At 35.3% G+C, this 24460-nt stretch overlaps 2 protein-coding genes across 6 annotated transcripts in view; one reads left to right on the top strand and one right to left on the bottom strand.

Moving 5' to 3' along the window:
* Positions 1–24460, top strand: part of LOC122822449 (septin-9-like) — a 95520-nt gene that overhangs the window by 50339 nt on the left and 20721 nt on the right. The window contains exon 1 of one of the 5 annotated variants that reach the window (XM_044101135.1): positions 23867–23959. The exons of the other annotated variants lie outside the window; for them this stretch is intronic. The gene's annotated coding sequence lies outside the window, so the exon portion shown is untranslated. Of the gene's footprint in view, positions 1–23866; positions 23960–24460 lie in introns of those variants that run through there. 5 annotated transcript variants of the gene reach the window in all.
* Positions 13068–17603, bottom strand: LOC122822450. The gene is made up of 2 exons (XM_044101137.1): positions 17489–17603; positions 13068–14851 (listed from the first exon to the last, which is right to left on the bottom strand). The coding sequence occupies exon 2, from the start codon at positions 14848–14850 to the stop codon at positions 13345–13347; it is 1506 nt and encodes a 501-aa protein (XP_043957072.1). The 5' UTR covers position 14851; positions 17489–17603; the 3' UTR covers positions 13068–13344.

Raw genomic sequence — 24460 nt, 5'->3', positions numbered from 1 at the left:
TTTTCGTAATGTTCTCTGTCCCAGTCGAAGCCTGAAACGATGTTATTTGTGAATTTTTGTTTTGAAAAGAAGTGGCATATAAATATGAAGGCGGATATGCATCAAAATGTTCCCCTGACAGGTGTGAGTTGACAGTGGTCAGCACACAGAGACCCTATTCTGTACTTTGAGTTGGGCATGAAACAATCAAAAAAGTGAAGAAATATAGCTGGATTTAACTTTTGACTTTTTTGTTTTATCTTTGGGGTTTATTATAGTTAATATATTAACTATATTACAGCTAAATAGTTGATGCCAAAATTTCCACCGAGTACCTCTAAAGGCTATGCTACGTATACCATTAGTGTATGAAAACAACTGACTTGTAACATTTTTGGTTAAATCAGTTTATGGCAACAGTGCACTGACACCTTGTAAACTGTAGGGATCAGTCATGTAGAAGCATAAAAACTGGTTTAACTGGATATTTTTCTATCTGATCAGAGATCTAGCAACCACTATGGGACGGTTTTTCCATGACAGCACATCAACGGTATAGCAATTATGAACTTTGTCTTTCCAGTCAGAAATATGAGAGAAATGTTAGGTTACTATTGTAAATTATTTCATGTTCGTACTAAATTCAGTGGCTGCAAATGATGGTTTGTAACAATGAAATACTCCAGAAAGTTGTCTCCGGGTGACCCTCTTTTATTGCATTTTGCGAACCACTTATTTTTGGAATTGCATTCAAAATATTTCTCAACATCTTTGCTAAAACAAGCAGGTTTGGTTTATGGCTAACCTTGCATTATTAGCTTTTTATTAACCTTTTATTATATTAATTAAACAACCATTGAAATAAACTTTCTCAGTCAAAATTAACATGTGTTTATATTTTCACAATGGACCCTTGTGTTTTTTTGAAAACATGAAGTGTCTAGTCAAATCTATCAGAACTAAAATTTGATAATTAAAGTGCATTTCCATCAGTCTTCAGATTTAATTTGTGCAGTTCAATGAGTAATCAAAGATCTTACCTGTATAAATAGTCGGTTTCTGATTCAGGCTTCAGAGAGAGCAGTCGTTTGTTACTTTCCTTAAGGTAGTGTTATTGCACCACTTATAAATGCTTTTATAGTATATGTTTGCTCCTCCCCCTATTGTGTTTTGTGGAGGATCGCAATTCAGAGGAATTTTCTAACTTCCAAAAATAATTTGGTCTTATTAGCGCTGTTAGGCAGTGTCTTAATATCACCACTTTCATTTATAAATGTTGATTTTATACACAGATATTGTTCATGAACAAACCTTACATTTCTGAACAGCTTAATCAGTCGTACAATTTAAACACCATTTTAAGCTAGTTTACAATAAATACATGATCTTTATAAACAGGTTGTGTGTTAAGCTTTATGCACCACATGAACTGCTTTAAGTAGGTTATGGCCAATATTATAACAAACTGGGTCTGTGTAAAGTTTTTATTTTATTTTTGGTGTACATTAGATTCAGTAAAGAATTAGTTTTGAGAGAAAGTTGGTTGAATTCTTCTTTCAGCACAAACAACTGATCAACTGATATTTTGTATTTTTGAATCAGAAATCTATCGCATAAAATGTGAATCTTGTGAAAAAAGCAGGAGAACCCAAATTTTCCAAATGACTTTAGAATGGTACAAAAATGTTTAATCATATTGCGTCTTTATTATTATGGTTCTTTTTACTTATCTCTGGTACCCTATAAAAACACACAAAAAATTTCCCGGGTAAACTTTTGCCAACTGCTAAATTTCTGGAAGAGAAAATTGTAGAAACTTTCATATGAAACTTAGGCATCTGCAGAAGTAATAGCATTTACTTTACAAAGTTGTGGGGGACAGTACTTGAATGTTCTGTAAAGCTGGATGTATTAGTTTGTATTCTGCATTCTTAACACTACCACCAACTCATGATCTGTTTTTGGCTCACACAATGCAGGCTTTTGTTGTGTTAGATAGAACATGGTCATGGATACTACCCTTGTCATAAAATACCTCTAATATCAGATGCACAGTTTATATGAACATTCTTGCTGTCAGTTATTTTCTAGGAACATTTTGTTCATTGTGTTTTTGTTTCAAGTTTATTTTATCTAAGTAAGACATTAAACAAAAAGCTGATCATGCGATTATCAAAATTTTTTAATTAATCTATGAGTGTTTCCTGTTTTTAAGGTGGTATGTTTCCATTTGGAAACAAATTGTTATATTTTGAATAGTCTCTCGTTATGATCCAGGTGGTGTAACAACCAGTGTTACTCTTCTGGGAATTTACCGCAGAAGGCAAACATGTTCAGTGGCTTAATTAGTCTTGCCTTACAGGTTGTATCTCAGTACCTTAATTGAGTTCAGTTTAATAGTGACCTGAACTTCCAGGCCACTATCAAACTGAACTCCCAGGTAAAGCTACCATACTAAGTGAATTGGTATGGTATGAATTCATTATTGATGGTGAACTCTCAGGTAAAGTGACCTGGGAGTTCATTATGACCGCTCCGAGGTCGCTTTACTCATATGTCTAGTGTCATAAATGCATACATAGAGAATGGTTGTTTATTCACTCAGCCAACATCTACTGTACTGAAACCAAACAAAACCCATTTCTTTAAAGGTTAAAGAAATGTATTGCTAAAATAGAGCTGTTGCTTTTTTTGTTTTCCATTTTTGCAGTTTAAACTGCATCTTCATGTTTATCTAGCAGCGTTTTAAAAATAAACACTGCTAAAAAATTAAATTACTTGTAGACATTTTATTTTGAAAGATAAATTTTCATATTGCAGTATGTTGATGCAGGTCCTTTTCACAGACCCAAATCAATCCATATATCTTTGTTAGTTAAAACAAGCCATCTATGTAGTAAGAGTGACACAAATGAACACATTAACACGTTATGTCTCACAAGATTATAGCAACTTATTGATGTGTTGAAACGAAAGTCCCTAGAAAGTATTTTATTCCACAACCATAAAACATTACTTCTGGGAATTAACTGCAGAAGGTAAACATGCTCAGTGGCTTGATTAGTCTTGCCTTACAGGTTGCATCTCAGTACCTTAATTGTCTTGGAAAAAGTAGTTAAATCCAGAAAGTTGTAGTAATTTATTCAGATTTAAAATATAAATTTAATACAATTTTCCAAATCTTCACACAAATTCTTAAGAGAATAGCCTCTGAAAACTGTACAGTGCAAAATTTGATAGTGGACTTTTAAACATTTTAGAAACATTTTGCAACATGTCACACAAATTTGTTAAATGCTTGTAATTACATTTATAGCACATTTATATAAAATTCACACTGATTTCTTTATCACAAATTTAGTTTTTCAGGCAAATTCACATTTACACACACTTTTCTTTATTTCAGTTTAGGAATTTCTATCTTTTTTCCTTTGGGAAAACATCTCATTTACAGTTCTGTTCAGTGACTAGAAATATTGTCTTATTTACAGTTATTCATAAGAACGTGTTAGGTCTAAATTACCTAAACACAGACACAAAGACGAGACAAGAGTCAGAATTTAGTTTTTCCTGCAGGGAGAACACAGTTGAAACCCAGTTACAGATTTCGGCCTATGCTCTGAAGCTTCAACTGAGTCTTACCCTGCTACTTTAATGTTAATTAAAGTAGCTCACCTGCATGAGTTGAGTGCTCCCAGGTCGCTGGTCTGTGTGTTTGAGCGGGAGCTGTGGTTTGGTTAATGCTTTCAAAGGCAATCCTGAAGGGACGATCCGTTTGTTTCAGTGGGTGGCACCACTTCTCAAAAAAATAAAAAAAATCTTTCCTCATCTATTTTGAAAAGGTTGCAGCGCGAGGGACGGAGTGTTCACGCCGTCCTTCCGTTGGGCTGTTTCATTTTACTGGTAAATGAAAGTAAAAGTACTCAAGAACTCAGTAAAAGAACTCCCTAGAAACAAAGTATTTTATTTCACCACCATGAAAACATCACTCATTATATAGACTTTGTCTGGTTTTAAAAGTGTTTCCATTTTTCTTTTGGAGACACAAAGCATCCATTCTTTAACCTGCGACAAATTCCCGATATCATAGTGATCTATTTTATTTAATTACATCCAGTTTTCCCAACCAAACACAGAAGAAAACACCTATTTAACTAAACCAGTTTTTATATTCTTCTTTTATATTGCACTATACCTGTCAAAGTCTTTTTCTGATCTAATGTGTGATTTTTGCAACTAAATTTCAAAGGTGTCTGGGAGTAAGCTCTCTTCCTTCTCTCAATTCTTTTTTATTTTCTCCCAGCACCAAAGTAAATCACTAAAACGAAGACGATGATGATGATGACAATGAAGACTGTAGCACAGGCTATCCAACGACATGTACTGCATGTGTGAGTGTTTCGTGTGCCATGTGAAGTTCTGTTTGGAGGAGGAAAGTCCCTGGCAATTGGATTTTGCTTGGTTTCCAGAGTGTCTTGTTTGAAATCTTCTTGCAAGTCTCTGGATTTCATTAAAGGGATGTCTCCCGAGTTCTTGTAAGAGGTTGGTAGTGACTCTGTATGTGTGTCCTGGGTCATAAATTGACCCATGACCTTCAGATAAGTCATAATGCTGACTTGGTCAGCATTATGACTTATCTTGTTATAGATAAGTCATATAGATATAGACTTGGTCAGCATTATGACTTATCTTGTTATAGATAAGTCATATAGATATAGACTTGGTCAATTGTTTGTCTATCTTCTCTGACTTGTAATATGATATATATATGCTTTGGAAAAAAAATAATTAACCAAATCTTTCCACTAGTGCAAAGTAAGTGTCAGAATTTGAGTAAGTGTTTAATCATATTGCTGTCTATATTATTAATGTAGTCTGTCTTCATGCAAGCTCTGGTGCCCTACAAAGATTAACATTTACTTATCTGTGGTACCTTTAGTCAACTGTTGAATTGGTCAGGAATAGAAAATTGTAAAAACTTTCATATAAAACTTAGGCAAGTACTTAAGTAATACTATTTACTTTGCAAAGTTGTGCAGGAGAGTGTCTAAAATCATGTAAAACTAGATGTAATAAGTTTGTATGTTGCATTGTTAACATCACCTCCAACTGTATTTTTGCTCACACCACATATTTTTTCATGTTAGGTAGAGCATGATCATGGATACACTAAGCTTGTCATAAAATACCTCTTATACAAAATATACAGCTTATATCAAGCTTCTTGTTGTACAAGTTGTTTTCCTGGAATATTTTCTTCATTCTGATTTTGTTAATTTTTTGGAAACAAACAAAGTTGTTATATTTTGAATAGTCTCTCGTTAAGATCCAGGTGGTGTTCCAAACATGCAGTGGCTTGATTAGTCTTGCCTTACTGGTTGTACCTCAGTACCTTAATTGCCTTGAAAAAAGTAATTAAATCCAGAAAGTTGTAGTGATTTCTTCAGATTCAAAATAGAATTTTAATATAGGTTTGCAAATCCTCACACAAATTCTTAAGAGATTCTAAAACTGTATAGTGCAAAATATGATAGCAAAAATGTTAAATTGCATAACATATTGCAACATTTCACACAAATTCTTTAAAAGCTAGTAATTACATTTACAGCACATTTTTCTAAAATTTGCACTGATTCCTTTATCAAAAATATAGTTCTGCAGCCAAATTCTAAAAATGACACATTTACACGCACTTTTCTTTATTTGGATTTAGGATTTTTTTTGCCTTTTTTCTCTTTGCAAAACATCACATTTACAGGTCTGCTCAGTGTCTGGAAATATTGTCTTATTTGAAGTTATGCTGAAGACATGTGAACAAAGCAAAAATAATGATCACAAGAATGGCAAACCAGAATTTCTTCAGGGAGTCCTCATTGGCTTTTTGGACGTTTGGAGTGGAATGTCCTTGTAGACTGGTAGAAGCATTTTCTCTATGGTACCTTCTGGCAAGTTGTTGAATTTCAGTAATGTTTCTCCGTCTTATTGCGTGTAAAAGGCTGGGTGTGATTCTGTATGTATGATCTGGATCATAATTTGTTCTTTTGTCAGATGTATCAAAGTGCTGAGTGATGTACACCTGGTCTATTATCTGTCCAGGGTGAGGTCCCGAGTGTCCTTCTTTCACTCTGATTATGATCCGAGCTTTGTTGTTGTCCTCAATATTCCTCCTGTGGGGATTTCTTACGTAGGATGGAAGCGAGTCGGAATCGTCTTCATAAAGATTGCCAATTGTATAGTATTGGTACCCCCAAGGCAGTTGATCTAGCATGTCTTCATAATTTCCATAATGATGTGAGCCAAATTCAGAGGTAGGGTCAAAGGTAAGTCGGATGTGGTTATCAATGTCCACTTCATGGGCAAACCAGTGTAGTAGCTCTAAAATGTTTGTGTGCTCTGAGAGGTGGCAGTCAATAAGATCAGTGATGGAGTTTAGAGATTTCTGTGCAGCATACACCGAGGTCAGAATAAAGCACGCAGCTACACAGAAGCTGATTTCTCTTGACATGTTCAATTCCTGTGAAGACAATTTAGAGCTTTCAGTGTTCAGTCTGTGAATGCGTGATACTTGATAGACTCATGCATGACATTTGTTCTTATATTTATATCAAGACTTTTTGCCTGCAAGTTCACTTAAAAAAATCTCAACCCCTTTATGCATGTTTATGTCAAAGCACGTGTGTAAAATGTCTTATACATTTTATGACTTTTTGTTATGGAGTTTTGCTTAAATTTCACAAGCTTTTTTATTCTGACCTGAACGATGTTTAGTTAGGATGTTTGGTTTTGAACACTTGTGTGAAAATTTAATAATTAAAACTTCAAGAACTGGAAAGGGTGGCAACGCCTTTTGACTATGATTCCATAAATGGTTAAACAAGTTTAGCTTTCAGTTTAATGATTAGTAAGTAATAAAAGCCACAGTGGTAAAGCATTTCTAGGTTACCGTACTGACGATGGCAGAGAGATTTAATCAAATAATTATTTTTGGGTGGACAATATGCCACAACGTTGTTCACAAGGGAAAGATATATAAAAAGGTGTTCCCATAAATATACACTAAATTTGGCAAAGAAAAGTCTCTCCAAATATCCGCAATTTATTCGTTATTGAAATGCACATCTGATTTTAATAATTTACAAACTTGCTCTTTTAACACCAGCAAAATTTTTATTTTAAATTAAACCGCATAAGTAAAGACATTTCTAAACGGTAGTTAAGAATTACCAAATTAATTGATTTTATTTGAAAGTATCTTTGTACACAAATGTGGCTACATAAAGAGGAAGTTTTGAAAAGGAAGAATGTGTATCATTAGTTGCGATGTAAAATTTAAGACAACAGCTTATGTCCAAATCTTTTTGACTTATCTCTAGAATGTTTGTATTTCTAGATTTCTATTGCAGTTGAGAGTAACTCACTGTCTTTCTGAAATCAGAAATTAGGCGAGCTTACCTTTGCAGCAGTCTGCTTCTTTAGATGTCCAGTTGATTTGAATCTGAGAGAAGTGCTTGATTTCTTTTCCTTTTTTCAGATTTCTGTTTCATGAAACATGAAACTTGCGTAAGCTACATTGAGTTACCATAGCAACTACGTAGTAGTAGCTTTACTTACAAAAAATGCTTCCTGTATTCAGAAAACCTTGATGGTCCTTTGTTAAATGGGATCAAGGTTGTTGATGTGCCAACAAACTAGTTTACTTGTTTTCTCCCAAGTTGTACAGTAATCCTGGAGTAAAGTTCACCATGAAAATGCAATAAAAAAACTCTTTATAGGAGGACTTCTGTTTACTTTTTTTAATGCAAATTAGGGGATTACTTTTACTGTTTACTTTTGAGAAAAGTAAAACGACATGAAGGTGATTGTGACTTTTTTTTCTCTTATATTCCTATTGTAGGTGTTGGCAAACCAAACATCCGCCCAGTGGAGTGGCTTCAATAAGAATTATTTTAAAGTATTCTTTTCAAAATGTTTCCACGTTCTATTTTCAGGACATTATCTTTCCAAATAGGGCACTTGTATATCTGTATTTAAGGGATTTTTAAGAAATGGGAAGACAATGATTTTTCAAAAGATTTTTAATAATTTCAGTAAATTTAGTGCTTTGCTTGCTTTTTTTTTTTTTATTTTTTTTTATTTTATTTTTTTTTAACAATACAAATCAAATGGTTCATTTAAAACATGTGAACAGTAACACATTCCAAAGCAAAGCATACAAACTCCCTGTCATAGAGATTTAGCTTCTGTTACTGTATGCAAGTTCTTAAGCGAACTGCAGAAACATAACTCATTTTTATTCATATATAGAAACACACATTATGTACTTGGTCTACTAAACTTAAATTTAGTTAAGTTATCTCTTAACTAAATTTATGTTCCATAATTTAAGATGGCATGATCTCTGAACTGTTTCACCATGGCTTAATGAACAGTTTCCACACAGACTGCTCACTAAATGTGAGGTACACTATATAGCCAAAGATATTCACTCACCTATCCAAAAGATTGAATTCAGGTGTTCCAGTAGCATAAATGTCAGTCATCTAGATGTGCAGATTCAATTTAAATTGACTTGGCTTAACATCTTGTTTGCATATCCTTATATTTAAATATACATCAATAAAATGATTTAGTTTTTTGTTTTTTTGCCATATACAACAATCGCCAAATTACAATACCTCTGCAATACAGCAGTAGCAGTTATTTTGATTTAAAACTAGCACTGAGTCAAGACTTCAAATTTGTACACAACAAAAAAGTTTACACAGTTGAAAAAAAAAAGCAAATTTTGGCTTATTTAAGTACATTAAACATGAGATGTTTCACAAAATATCACCTTGGCAGCTATGAATTGACACATAGTCTCTATTAAATGTGCTCTGCTACATAGCTATATTTCATACCTGTAAAAGCCTGTGACAAAAATAAGATTTAAAGGTGGACAATGGCAAACATACAAAATGATCAAACTCTTTGTATTATTTATTATTGTTAGCAATATTTTTGCTGACAAATGTATCTATAGAAAAGTAAAATTAAAAAAAAAAGAAAAATGTTGTGAAATGATTACAATCACATTAGATTAGTTTTCCTTACCATCTGAAGCACTACGTTTTCAATTTTTTTTTCTTACTCCTGTCTATTTTCTTGCAAAGCCAAAGTAAATCCTTAAAGCAATACAGATGATAATGAAAACAAGACAAACAAAACTTCCACATAATCGCCAGTCACAATCATCTTGGTTTCTGTAATTTGTGGAATGAAGACCCATGTAACCATCTCTGTTAGAAGAATATCTCTGAGTATTGGCATTCGATTCATTTCCAAAATATACTGTCATAACACTGTCATCCGACGATTCTATGTCATAAGTGGATTGACTTCTTAGAGCTCTTAAAAGGTTGGTAGTGACCCTATATGTGTGATCTCGATCGTAAGTTGATCCAAAGCCTCTAGAGAAGTGCTGAGTGATGTAGACTTCGTCAATTGTCTGTCCGTTTTCTCTGACTCGAAATATGATCCGAGCTTTGTTCCATTCAGTACTCCCTCTCTGGGCGTCAACAACAGAAGGTGGTAGGGGTCTTGATGTGCCTCGATTAATGTTACCAACTGTGTAGTATTGGTACCCTGTGGGTTGTTGAGCCAATATTCTCTCGTCATTTCTATAACGATGTGACCCAAAATCAGAGTATGGATCAAAGTTCAGCTGGACGATGTTGTTCTCAAAATTAACTGTATCAGCAAACCAGCGAAGCAGTTCTAAGATGTTTGTCTGTGTATACAGGGGGCATTTTTTCAGCTCATCAAGGGTGTCCAGTGGTTTCTGTGCTGCATCCACTGAGCTTAGAGTAAACAACACAGCTACACAGAAGCTTGTGATTTTTCTCAACATCTCGGTGCCTGTAAAAACATTTAAGAACATCAGTTTTCATCTATACTGTCCATTTCCATTCTATGTATTTACTTGAGTGCAAAGCTTATTGTCACAACAAAGTCAATGTTTTCAAAATTAGTATTTTGGTTAATATATTCCAGTTATTATGAAATTTGTAAGATATTTAACCTTTTGACTGGAGTCCCACCTCTTTTCAAATACAAATTTCACACAGATTACAATGTGTAATATCCTGAAGGTAAGACAAAATGTGAGGTTATCACAATTGATACTGTCACACAAGACAATTGGTACCAGATGTTGACATAGACCTTTTGTTCTCACTTTCTAAGTTAGTGCTACTCATCTCCAAACCTACTTTTTTTGCTGATAAACTGTCAATTGTTTCTTAAATATGAAAATGTTGAAATTTTTTCTGTAAATGTGCTTAGTTCCGCAATATTTAGCATAAAACAGTCAATACGGGCCTTAGGTTGAACAATGGCTACTGCACTTGAATTCTCATTGTTAACAGTGATACAGGTTTATTGATGTCTATGTCATAAAACTGCATGACGGACTGAGACTTAGGTTGAACAATGACAGCAGCTTCTGCCTAATTGTATAGTAAACTACCAGTTTGTTATTCTGACATAAAAATTAAAAAATTTGGTCTGATTCTGGAGCTCATTTCCACCAGCGAAATGCTGTTTATTTGTCAAATGATACATTTGAAATTATAAAATGATGTTCAATAAAAAAAACATTATAAACATCCTTCAAGGCATTAAGGCACGGTCAGTTTGATGCCAACATAAAGGCAACATCCAGGCATCATAAATATCTCAACATTTATGACGGTGAGACAAAATTCTTGTTTCAACTGCATTTACCTGTATTTCTATTGTATTATGTTCAAACATCCAACTGGCCTTTGAGATACTGACAATTAATCCTGAGCATTTTTGTTTTAAGCAGTAGGCCAAGCTAAGAATTTATTGACGAGCTTACTAAGCTACAGAGAGCAATCGGCAAAGAAACTGGTTTGGCTGGTTATTTTACCTAGGCTAAATATAGAACTGCAAAAACAGTTTTGAGCTATACTCCATCTTTCAGGCATTAATTTTACACATCAACAATGTATCAGGCCATTTTGATTGACTCCAGTTGTGCTCAGGGACCCAGACCAGATGTATATTTTTTGTAGTAGATATCAGCATATCTACAACAAAAAATATACATCAGATCAGAGCTGCTGGGGAAATGTTTTAGAATAAGAAATTATTTAGAATAATGTTGATAATCATAATCAATATAGTTTTCCACATTATTAGCGATAGCATAGCAATTACATATTTTCCTAACATTGAGCAATCCTTGTAGAAATTCTCTATGAACTTATTTTTTTTGTACACATTCAACTGAAGTGACATGCAAATGATTTTAATGTGAAAGTTGTTGACTTAAAGTCAAATATTGAGTTTTCACTTTCTGTATCATAATTTGTGAACCCCTTTATTCTGTCAAACTGATGCTACTTATATTTAACAGTTTTGAGGGAATTTGAAAGTTATGTAGTTTTAGTCAAGATCAAATTTACCAGAAAAAAAGATGCATTTTCTATTAAATAATTTTTCTTTATTTATAATAGTCATACTTACTAATTACATCTAGCAAAAGGTTTCGATCAGCATTTTTAAATCAGTAGCTTAAAGAGCTTACCTGTACAATCAGCTGTTGTCAGAACTGTGATCTGTGTGTGTTTGAACGGAACAGTGTGTTTGTCTTAGTTGTTGTTTCATAGGAAACAAAACTGAAGTGACGTATCAGACAAATTTACGACAGGTTGGAAAGTCTGATGCGTAATAATGGAAAACTAAATCATCGAGAAAGGAATGCTGTTCTGCTCAAACTTGATTTCATATTAAAAATATATTGGACTATTGAAAAACATTTATCTTGTATAGAAATGTGGGGTTATTGTAAAGTATGTTTAATACTTTCCTAGAAGTTATTTACAAAAGATACTTTTATCTGACAAACGAGCCACATTATATCGCATATTGTAATTTACTGAATGTGACATATTGATGGGATTTTTTTCTCCAGATCTGAGTGGTTGAGTCAGAAATGGAAATTGTAGGTTTTTGGTTTTATTTTCAGTAAATGGAATAAAAACTGCACTTGCTTATAATTAGGAATTGTTTCTTGGCTGCAAGTAAATAGTCTTTAAGTATTGTTGTTGCGCAAAGAGATTAGTGTAAGACATATCATTAAATTCACATTGGATTTATTTGAAACCTTGATGCAAATACCCACTATTAAAGCACTATGACATATTAATATTCTACTTTTGTTTCATTGCTACTTTAAGAGATTTACATTTTTTTTATATAGCTACTTTATTGGGTGCAAAACATATGAGTGCCATTGTTGGCGGAATTCAAACTATGAAGACAATTTGTTACTAAACCTGTCCACTTTAAAGAATGATAAACATTGTCAATCAGCAAGAAAAATTAGAGAAAGTCTTACACACAGATACTGATGTTCAAGTTCACCTTTCATATTTTAAAATCCATTTCATTGCAACATCCCTAAATTAAATTCTATGCGACCACTTGCCTTTTAAAAGTAGCTTAATTAGTAAATAAAGTAGCGTTGCTACCAGCTAATTTACACCTGTCTGTTTACTTACCTATCTTCTCTTCTTTTCTGTGCTTACGTAAACGGTAATTAAAGAGGTCAGTTTTTCTTTAAAAAAAAAAGAGAAGCTTTTTCTTGCAACTGGACTTTAGATGGCACAACAACATTGTAGTATAGGAGAGAGTAATTATGTTTGTATTTCACAATGCAGGTTGAATATTTTAACCATGTCTTCACCATTATTGACATCACTTGGACTCTTTATTTCTGTAATAAGTCCTCAGATAGCTCTCACCAGCCGCTCACTGTTGGAGAATGTTGTGTCTCCTTTATAAGCTTCACTCAGAGCACATTATGTTCAACGAGGGCAAAAGCCTCTAGTTCCACAGATATAGTTGTTTAAGCCATATTTGTACATAACATTGCACGAATGAAACTTATCTGGTGGCTGGATCTTCTGCACACTTCTGTACTTGTGGGCACACAAGCAAATACAGTGATGGAAATAAGTTGTTTTTGCATCTAGTCAGAGAGGCCTGAAAGCTCCGTCACAATGTTTCTAGGACACTTGTCTGAAATGAATTTATCTTTATTTGGTGGATTTCTTTTTTTTACATCACTTTTATTAAAACACAGTACAATTTATCTGGAGTACAGTCTGGCATTCTGCATGTTGATTAACACCTGATATTCTGAACCATTGCAATGATCCTAAGGATCATCTTTGGGATTATTTGATTGTCCAGGACCAAAGTGATTTAAAAAGCAGGGAAAATAACATGTAGCTTTATACAATACATTCAGGACATTCAACAAGACAGTCTTCAGTGCATTTGATGCAGTCTTTCTCATTGCCAGCAGGGGGTACGTGCTTTCTCAGCATTATCTTTCAATATGAATCTTGCTTGGACTCCTGGAGCAATCGTCATATTAGAGCAATACTCATAAACAACAGTGTCCGGATAGCCATGCAAATCAGTGTTCTGTTCAAATTTCTTTGCCCATTGCCACTGCCACCATTCATAGTTGTTTGTAGATTTATATGCAGATGTGTAAAAGCCTACCCATGAGTCTTTAAATTGAGATGTCCAATCAGTGAAAAACGTTTTCACATATAAGCGTGCACAAGCTTTGCCATCCTTTGCGAAAAGTTGCAGGCTTGCATGGTAACCTTCTATATTGACGGCTGCTGTGGGATTCTTAAACTCTGGACCTCTGTGTATCTCCTCTCCAGCACGGGACCAAAAGCAGCATACTGTTGTCACTTCATGAAGGCGGACCTGTAGGCCTTCATTCAGTGGTACCGATGTGTCATAGGTGCCTGATTTTGTGACTCTAACAGACTTATAAGTCAGTGGTTCCTCATCCTCATCGCTCCTATAAAGTGCAACCATCAAACCGCTTTTGTAGTTATTCACTGGAACATTTCTCCAAATTATTCTGGCTCTTCCTTTTGAATTTGTCACCACCTGAAGCGTCATATCATTACTGTAATGATGAGGGATTCTTATGGACACCTCTGAGCTTCTATTTGGTCTGCTTGGTCTGCTTTCTGGGATGCTGACAACATAATCAGGTTGTGTGTTTCTTCTCACAGAAGACTGACGTTTGTTGTTGGATTGCTGGTAAGAGCAGTACTTTTCCTGAATTACAATAAACAAGAATAAGCCCAGACAAGCAAGGTCACCCCACACGTTTCTAATCTCCCTCAGTTGGGAATAATCGGCATTGCTTCTGAAGTTATCTCTGAGGTTTGTCAGTGTGTTCAAGTCATCCTCTTCCACAGAAAATTGAGTGATCTGTCTCAGAAGGCTGGTAGTGATCTGGTATGTATGGTCTGGATCATACCTTGTCCCTTGATTATCTGATGTCTCAAAATGCTGCGTGATGTAGACTCTGTCTATTACATGCCCAGCCTGCCGTCCGACATTCTGCTCCCTTACTCTGAATATGATCCGATCTCTGTTTCTCCCCTCATATTCAATTCGCGGATGGACAACGTAAGATGGGAGATCAGATGACGAATTTTGATTGAGATTACCAACAGTAAAGTATCGATATCTGACATTTCCACGAGGCAATGGATCCAAAAGCCTTTCATAGTTTCCATAGTGATGTGAGCCGTAATCGCCTTCATCAGGGTCAAAGGTTAGCCTTATAATATTGTTATTGTCAATGTCAACTTCATTGGAAAACCAGTGCAGGAGCAAAAGACTGTGTTTTGGCACAGACAAGCCAAAGTTGAGTTTCTTCAGGTCATTGATGGTATTGAGGACTTGGACTGCTGATGCTGAGGTCAGGAGAAGTAGCAGAGCCACACACAGACCTGGACTTGTTCCTGAGAACTTCCCCATCCTGTAGGAATAGTTAGAAATTACTAAACCTTTATCATAAAATATCATTGCATACACTTTTTGAAAATTTTGTCTTATTATTTTCACTGAAAAGACACCTTTTTTTTCCTGTCTTGGAATTGCTCGCTAATGATTTAGAAGATATTTGTTTTTACCATAACTTTATTTAACTTGTATTGAGCAATAAGAATCAATTTCACTGAGAAAGGTATTAGAAAATTAATGTTCTAGGTTCTGAATTGATCTTATACTTTTTAAAAATAATGGTAAGCTTTTTTTTCCCCGCTTAATTTTTTTTAAATTATTTTGTCTAGCACAATTATGCAAGGAAAACCTTTAAAAAAATAAAACCTTTAGTTTTTTTTGTCTTTTTTTTTTTTTTTTTTAACAAAATCACCCCGGACACTGGCTTTAGCAACCACTTAGTCCTTTTGTATGTCTCAGGTGGTTTAAGGACACATAAACAGCTCTTTAGCCATTCCCAAAGTGGACTACATGCTCACAGTATCAAATATCCTGCACCATACTCAACAATATACATCAAGCTTTTCTCACATTATTCTGCTGCGTTTTATTACCAAGCCCACCTGGAGATTTTGTTGCTGGAAAGCTGAAGCTCATCTGACTAAAACACATGGTTCCAGTTAAACTCCCAGTAGACTTTAGCAAGCTCCATGTGTTAACGTTTTTGATCAGATTCAAAAAGACTTCTCTGGCTTTCCAAACAACTAGGTGGCATGCAGATAGTATACATAGTTTGTTTATAAAAACCTGTTAACCTATTCATTTCTCTAACAGTGTGATTATTTCATTAAGCCTTCTCAGTTTGATAGTGAGATAAATATGCATCGTTATCCAGGAGAAGTTAAAAGAAATTAATCTTTGTCATATTCATAGAAACATAAAGTTATAGATTTCTAGTTAGACATTCCTAGAAACTCTGATCAACCTAAATCAGGGGTGTCAAACTCAAATACACAGTGGGCCATAATTTTAAATTGAACAAAGCCGCGGGCCAAGGTTGAACAAATGAATCTTTTAATATGGACCCAAACAAGTTTTGATTTAACAATAAATATTGAACAAGCAAGGCTTATATAACTTAAAAGTGCAGGTGTGCAAAATTGAGTTACTAAAAAAAATAATAAAACATATCAATGGCATATTAAATAAAATTTTAATAAAAATTGAATGCCTCCTTTCTGAGGTAAATGTCAAAATTAGCTTCGTACACAGGCTAATAAATTTGAAAATAAAATAACATAATTATGAATAATTTCTTCTGCCACAATATAACTTGCCTTTACAGCAGCTTCACTTTGTGTTGTGGCTTTTGTGAACATTTTCTGTTGTGAAACCAAATCTCTTTTCATCTCCTTTACTTTCTGGCTCCTTTGAGAGGGGTCCAAGTCCTTATATTTGTCCTGGTGTTTCGTTTCATAGTGTCATCTAATGTTGTACTCCTTAGTTACTGACACGTTGGCTCCACAAACAAGACAAACAGGTCTGTTGTTTACATATGTAAACAGATATTCTGTCTCCCACCTGTCCAGAAAAGTTCTATTTCCTGCCTTTCTTTTCGCCATTTTTTGGTAGGGTAACACAGTGACAGCTGTAGTTTGAGGTCGCAGTGTGATTTGGAGGAGAGGGGATGCGGGGTGCGCCGGGGCTGTCAACCGAAGGAATGCGCAAGTAGACGGATCACCACCTTCCTAATACATCTGTGTCCGTTACCATAAATGCTACTGGCACAGAGGAGGAGGCGTGTCTGCCTCTGTCCTGATTGACACGCCAAAAAACAGCAGAGCATTATGGGATTTGTAGTCTAAGCGGTGAATGCGGCGTCACAGCGTTACCACCGTATAATACCGGCGGGCCGGCTCTAATATTAATTTTAAATTGCCCCGTGGGCCAAATATAATTACACTGCAGGCCGCGGGCCAGAGTTAGACACCTATGACCTAAATAGATAAATTACTATCCATCCATCCATCCATCCATTTTCTTACACCCTTGTCCCTATAGGGGTCGGGAGGGGTGCCGGTGTCCAGCTGCAGCAAGACATTTCAGGCAAGAGACAGGTCACCAGTCCATCGCAGGGCAACACAGAGACGGACAGGACAAACAACCATGCATGCACACACTCGCACCCAAGGAGAATTTAGAGAGACCAGTTAACCTGACAGTCATGTTTTTGGACTGTGTGACCATCTTGCTGCAAGGCAACAGTGCTACCAATGCTCCACTGTTAGTAAATTATTAATAAAGAGGACATCTCAAAATACACTCATAGAAAATGGTCCTTGGGGGTGTTAATAATTACGATATTGCTGACTTCATTGAACAGATAAGTCTTTTCATTGTGAGATAATGCTACTACAATAAAATGTGAATTTATATTAGGAATTTAAAATGCCCTTTTTACTGTTGCAGTATTCCTTATACTCAGCAACACCTTCTGACATGTCACTGTTTACACAAAAATAATTCATTTCCTGGTCAAAAGATTACATCTTTCAAATATAGATGTAGAATTACACAATACATTTCTCCTTTGAATATTAAAGATATGCTTAAGCTTACTAAATTTTTGCCTTTTCTAAAACATTTTCTTATTTGAATAAGAAAGCTTACCCACCTGACAGTGCTGTAGACCGATGTTTGTCTGAGCTCTGTGTTTTGTGTTCAGCTGATTTGACTTCCTCAGAGTTTCTGTTTCCTGGTTAATGAAACCAGATCTTTTAGTTGAAAGCTGTAACAGGAAATGTGGCCATAGTACTTGTTTTGATCGGCTGGGTATCCTTAAAAGCCATGCCTACCAACCACGCCCAGTGGTTTCCAAAGGTCTTCAGTCATATCTTGTATATAGTGAAGTGAACATGAATTGCTTATCTTTCAATACTAATTCAAATATTGCTCTTGTTCTAGCAACAAATTAATAGCATGTCGAAGTTCACCCATCCCCCCCATTAACTGATTGTGTTTGGTTTTGTTCTATTTTAAAAAAAACTAAAAATTTTTAGTTTTTTTTTTTCTTCTTTAGTTTTGCACAGCTCTCTGTTCAGGTTACTTAACTTCTGCAATACCTCTAGCTGCCAGCAGGAGATGCTCTTACACAGCCCGTCTTTCTAATAATTACAGGGCGTTGAGCCTGTAAAATCTCTGTGGCAATCATTAACACTTAGAAACATATGGAGGATCAGCTTTCTGACTCTTAATTTATCCAGAAAGCCCAATTTGCTTTTGAGGCTCCACAATCTGTTTTCAAAACACTGATGGAGGCTCATTTTGACTGTTGCTAAAACTCCTCACATTCGAGGAATAACTTCCGCTTTTCCCAGAGAGCTGTATGCATGTGACACCCTCATAACAACACATAGGCACAGTCACTCAATGTTTCCACTACTTTTTGGGAAAATTATTCTAGTTTATTTTCTCAAGACTTACTCAGTTTAGGGTTTAGATTTGGATATCTTTACACCAAGCTCTCCTCCAAAACAGTTAGATAATGTTTCTGTCCCCCAACAAAAAAAAAAAAAAAAAAATTACTTCACAGTTGTTTTGGGTTGTGTCCATAAACACACAACTGCACTAAAATACAGACACACTTACATTTCAGCTAATTTCCTGAATGAAGGTTTGGCTATTCCCTCTGGGCAGGGCAAAAGAGTACAAAATAACAAACACAAAGGAAATATTTAGTTCCTGTTTCGTCACCACCTGCAGGTTTCACATAGGGAGTCCCTGAAAAACATCTGTGTGATAACCATGGTGTGACTAAATCTTTTGGAGAAACTTGTCTCACATCTTAAATGCAGTGCAGACCACAACACTTCTTAAATTACAATATTTACATCTGCTTCAAAAGTGTTCTTACGCCTCAAACTTTTTCCACATTTTGTCACATAACATAATTATTTTATGTGATAACCCAAGACAAAACACTGTTAAATTGTGAAGTTTAAGAGAACTAATAAATGTTTTTTTGACTAAAGTACATCATTATTCGCTGTGGAAGAAATACAAAGATCCCCAGCAAAACCGCACAAGAAAACAGCTGTTAAGACAAGAGAAGTGAAGTTTGGTGAGGTCACAGAAAATACGGAGGAGAAGGTGATCTAGTCAGACAAATTAGGTGTAGAAAACCTAACATTGCATATCACCCTGAAAACACAATCTTTATGGTGTTGCAAAAGTTGGTACAAATAAAAATTTAAATACTTACTGTTGTAATTGCAAAGAAAGATTAACTCAGTTGGGCTAAAAAAAAGAAAAAAAATTCTTAGAATTTAGCAAAAGGAAATGTAAAATTTTATTTCCAATTCTGTTTTATGCACTTTTATTATGTTGGTCTATCACATAAACTCTGAATAAAATGTAAACTATGTTGTGGTTATAATGGGATAAAATGAAGAAAAGTGAGATCTTTTGTTAGGGACAGTAGAAAATATAACCAAAAACATTCAGACCCAGGATGTGCCTGGATTTTTCTGCATAGGAAAACAAAACTACATGTGTGAAAGGCCCTGAACAGCTGCAATAAACTCTGCTAGTGGTCTGCCAGGCAGTCCTACACTCTCACTTGCCAACACATGACAACATCTTGGCTCAGAAATGTCCACAAACATCAACCCCATGTCACTGGCTTTCTGTTACAATGTCCTCTTCTCCTCGAAATGGGAATTTTTAATCTTTAAACATGATATCCTGCTCAGCAGGGTCTTTAATAAAGGAGTGGACCATTGGATAAGTGATGAATGACTCACTCTGCATGCATGCAGGGTCACACAGAAGTCTGCATTTCTAAGGAGAAGCACAAAAAGAGAGGGGGGAGGGCTATTTTACAAGAGGATTAATTTAACTTGCTTGAAACATGGTATCATGTGGGAATGCTGGTAGTTTTTGGGCAAATAATGCAGTGACTGGACTGAGTTGTGTTCAGGATAAAATAGGTTTTATAGTCAATAGTAGACTCTTAAATAAAACAAGTTGCATTAGTTATCTAAAGTGTTTGGCTTCAGAGACACAGTGATGTTCATTTTCAGCTTTTGGAAATACACAAAGTTTGTCTGGAGCCCATCTACAATAATAATTTCTTGCAGGAAAACGTCTTAATCAAATGAAAGATTTAAATGGGATTATGTTTTCCCCTATATACTTTTTAAATAATGCTAGTTGTCTTCCTTTGTTTTCTGCTTTAACATAAGCAGTATGATCATTTAATTATGTCTTCATGATCTGCAGACAAACATTTGTAAGAACAAAGCTTCAACCCCAAACAAGATTTCCTTTTTTTGTCCTTCAAATATGAAAGTGGAGAGCAACTTGTAAAATAACAGTTTTATATCCAGTTAAATGTTATATTTTGTGTGTGTGTGTGTGTGTGTGTGTGTGTGTGTCTTTTTGGTGTACCTCTTTATTTGCACTTCACTTTAAAACATAAATAAATTTTCCTTTTCTTTTAAGATGCAGAGTTAATTAGGAAAAAACTGAGAACAGTGTTCTGATATTAGCACAGAAATGTCTATATGTGAACAATGTGAGCAAGGAAGAATTGCTTCGTTGCATTGTCCAGTGTGTGGATAACTTATCTGCAATGTCTCATCGGTCAGCCTCTTGTTACTGGCCTCAGTGCAGCATAGTCCTCCCTCCCGCTGACCTCCCACTCCCTATCAGTCCAACTGGTTCTAGATTCATGGTGTTGGTTCTCTGGGTTGTTCAGACAGTCCCTCTGTCAATGTCCAGGTTTCCCAGATGAAATAAATGTCTGACAGGTCTGTTCAGTCTTCTCTGCTGTCACATCTCCTTGTTTATTTGTTCCTCCTCCACCCTGAGTTTGGAGCATTCCTGCAGAGGTCAGTAAGGCTCAGTAGCACCCATACACAAGCATGTAGTATCCGTCAAATGTCCCCTGCATTGAGAAGCTTCAGTGTCTGGAACTGATCATGATCTCCTGGATTGCTGTTATCAGCTGGTGGTGGGATATTATTGTAGACATGGAAGAACAGGAGTTGAGGTCAAAGTTCAGATGCACTGCAATGAGGCTGAGAAAGAATATAGATTGTGGGTTTAACTCAACATTTTGTTCTGACTTGTCAAAAAAATGCATATCTTTTGCTTAATCCAAACAGACATAAAACATATTTAGGCCCATATTTTCTTTTCATAAGGTCAGCCATTTCTCTCTCGGGAGGAGAAAGAAACCACTTGATCACATTCTTTACTCTGAAAATGAAGGAATATGCTCTTTTATTCTTCAAATGCCTTCACAGACTCAGATAAATCAGCTTTGCAGTGACTCTACCTTTAAAAAAACCTTTAAAAAGGGCCTTTGAAGGTCTTCCATTGTTCTCTAGACCTCTGCTGTATAAAACTCATAAGGACTCTACTTTTGGAATTTTCCTGTATCCTACCTTGGTCCAAACATAACCAATCTTTACTAGATTATGACGGAATAATTTATTACAGTCAGTGTCTCACCAGATAACAGTGGATTCACTGAAGACTGCTGAGCCAATGATCAGCCCTCCCTTCTCTTAATATGAGGTAGGAGATTGAAGCCTTATGTCCTGGTCTGTACCAAAACGCTGTTTGTTGGCATCCTGATGTTCAGCACAAAATTATTAAAAAATAACATCCAAGCAACATCGAGGTGAAAGGCACCAATTCATGTTTTAATATCTTGCATAAAGTCTCAAACACTTTTGTACATGTCAGACTGGAATGCTTAGCCAGACAGAGACAAAAGATGTGGTTTCATATTCAAGGACAGAAGACTTACAGATGGAGATGGTCTGACCTTCCTTGGAGGTGCAAGACAACATCTCTGGGAGATGATCTTCAGTGTGACAACTCCCATATGTATGTTCAACGATTGTCCATGAGCTTTACGAAGTAGACATAACATGATTGAGGTTAATTAAGTCATAGGACGAACTTCAGTATCTAAACAGAGACAGCCTAAATGAAAGAAACCAGGAGACTTTACTTTTGGGAAAATTGTGAGTTTTTTTTCTTCTTTTTTTTTCTAATTTGTGAAACAGCAAAAGCTGGTTTTCCTCTCCATATTTGGTCCGACTGTGTTTTTTCCAGACATGTATGACCACCTGTATTTTTGTTGGAGAACCCAGCCAGCACTGGGTACATCAAGCTATTACTGTGGATGAGAAGATATAACAAGATTACACAAAGTAATTCCTTTCATTTAGTGTTCCCTAGTTTTTCAGACGCATGGTGTTTCTACGTCTGTAGCACTGGGGTTAAATTCATACTAATGCATACGTGGAAGCATAAATATACTTTGAAGGGAAACTGCTATCTACTTACCTTTTAATTACACAAACTTGCACCTAACGAAAAGTAATAAAGAGCCTGGTATGTTTAAAGCCAAGTCATTGCCTTATGTCATATATTAAATGTGGTTCAAGTTGCTCTAATTGTGTTTTCTTCATTTTTTATCACTTTAAGTAAAACAGTTGCTGTATTTCTGTTATGCAAAAATTTCTTATTACAAATGAGAAATGTTCTATTAAGTTTTTGTAAAACTTTAATTGGTTGAATCTGATTTTTAACTATTTTCCTAATTTTATCTAAGTATAATTTACAACATTCAAAACATTTATTTTTAGTCTTCCTGCTGTGATTGGTCATTAATTATTTGCAAATTTCTCTAACTTAAGCACGCTGTTTTAAAAAGGTTTATACTGCAGATACCTTCCATGAATGCAAGATAAAATGTTTTTTTTCTATTTAAAATGTGCAGTGAAGTAATATTTTTATAGGTTTCATATTCTTGCATTAAATTCAGAATATAAAACAAAATCTTTTATGTGTAATGATTAAAATAAAAGGCATGTAATCTGCGGTGCCTCTCTAATATCTGCAACAACCAAAAAAAATTGCTATTTCCAGCATTAAGAACAGAATTTAGTCCTGTTTTTGTAAAAAAAAAAAAAAAAAAAACGCACCAAGTTTAATAAATTAGTTCAACCAAATCTGCTTTAGATTAAGAGTGGATGGGCTTTTGTGGAATTCTTTAATGTGAAAATAAAATAAAAGGGGGATTATTAAAGCTGAGCACTGTGTACCCAATCTTTTTCCATTTTAAGAATACGTCCATCTCCAGTTGGACCAAACTTTTACAGATCTTTTGGTCGTGTGCCTGGAGAAATTTATTCCAAGGATGTCCAATTAGCTCTGTACCACACTTTGGCACCTCTGATGTAGGCCCTCACCTTGCCTTTGACACTTCCAGCGGTTGCATTTGAAATGTAGCGTCTTCCATACCAGTCAGATATTTAAAAAAATGACCTAACATATCAACTTTTCTTACATTTGGGCTTCTTGCTATTGGCTAAAGTCTCACTGTCTTGCAGCATGAATAAAATGCAAACATGTCTTGACTTGTAGTAGAAAGAGAACTTTTGAAATATCTTTTTTTCCATCTTTTGTGTTTCCTCTGACTTTATTTTGTCACTAATTCCATAATAGCTGACTTCTTATTTCCACGCAGTAACAACATCTCCACAGAAGATTGTTGTTCATAGTTTGACCTACGAATAATTTGTTAGGAGGCTTTCACTGATCAGAAATACATTTTATTTGAGTCTTCAACCAATTTTTCAACTTTACTATGATCATTTTGAATCATTGTTTGCAGAAATTTAGGAAAGCATCTCATGCAAAAGAAATTGTTTCGACATTGTGTTAGGTCTGATGGATGAATGAATGGGATGTACTGAAGCAGACCTTATAAAACACCCAGACTAAGCAGGGTATTAAGTTATCCTGGGAGTTAAGAAGCATAATAGTATTTAAAGGGGCTGTGTAGACACACCTAGTTGCACAGACTAGAATCTGTTCCTGACAAACAGATAATAACTCTTTGTCTCTGTTCACTGTGATCTACTTTTTTTCTTTCTCTGGAGAGGGGGGGATGTTTGGAGGAAATGGGCGGTTCTTGATGCTTTGTATGCTGAGTCACATGTCAGACATGAGTGGGAGGGCCGAGCAGGGATCTGCCACAGCAGAATCTGGCCTCTCACTGGTGCTCTTCACTTCAGCAGGGGACAAGTCATTCTCACACTTGCGCACACACATTTTACACACGGTAAGTGCATTGCATACCAGCAGGGGAGTGTTTGTGTACATGCATGTGATTGTGTGTGAGGGGGTTTCTAAGAAATCTGTTGGAACTGAGTTTTTTTCTCTCTTTGGTATGTTTACCTTCCTACCTTAAAGTGGATGTCTGTTTTGTAGTCCAGGTGATAAGTGATTGAAAAATGTTGCTTCAAGCATTTCAGTCTCTGCCTCTGTTTGTGCAGTGTCTGTTCATATATTTGCATGTGTTAAAGTTTAAGACATAATTCATGGGTGCAGTCCATAAAGCCTGCTTTATGGAAATACTTGGTTCTAAACTCAAACTTGGACAAATCTACATGTTTATACAGATTTAGTCTTTTTAAATGTTTTTTTTTCTTGTCATTTTGACCATTTTTAAATTCTAGGAATCAGTTTTTAAAACTTTGTAAGTACATGGGGTCAGTTTAGTTTTAATAAGAATAGTGAATGATTACTTATAGCCTTTAGTGAAAGTTTAGCCATCAGTTTT

This window comes from Gambusia affinis, linkage group LG19 (genome assembly GCF_019740435.1).
Source record: "Gambusia affinis linkage group LG19, SWU_Gaff_1.0, whole genome shotgun sequence".
In the NCBI taxonomy this organism is placed as follows: Eukaryota; Metazoa; Chordata; class Actinopteri; order Cyprinodontiformes; family Poeciliidae; genus Gambusia; species Gambusia affinis.
The sequence above is the reverse complement of the archived record's forward strand: the minus strand, read 5'-3'. Positions and strand labels throughout refer to the sequence as shown.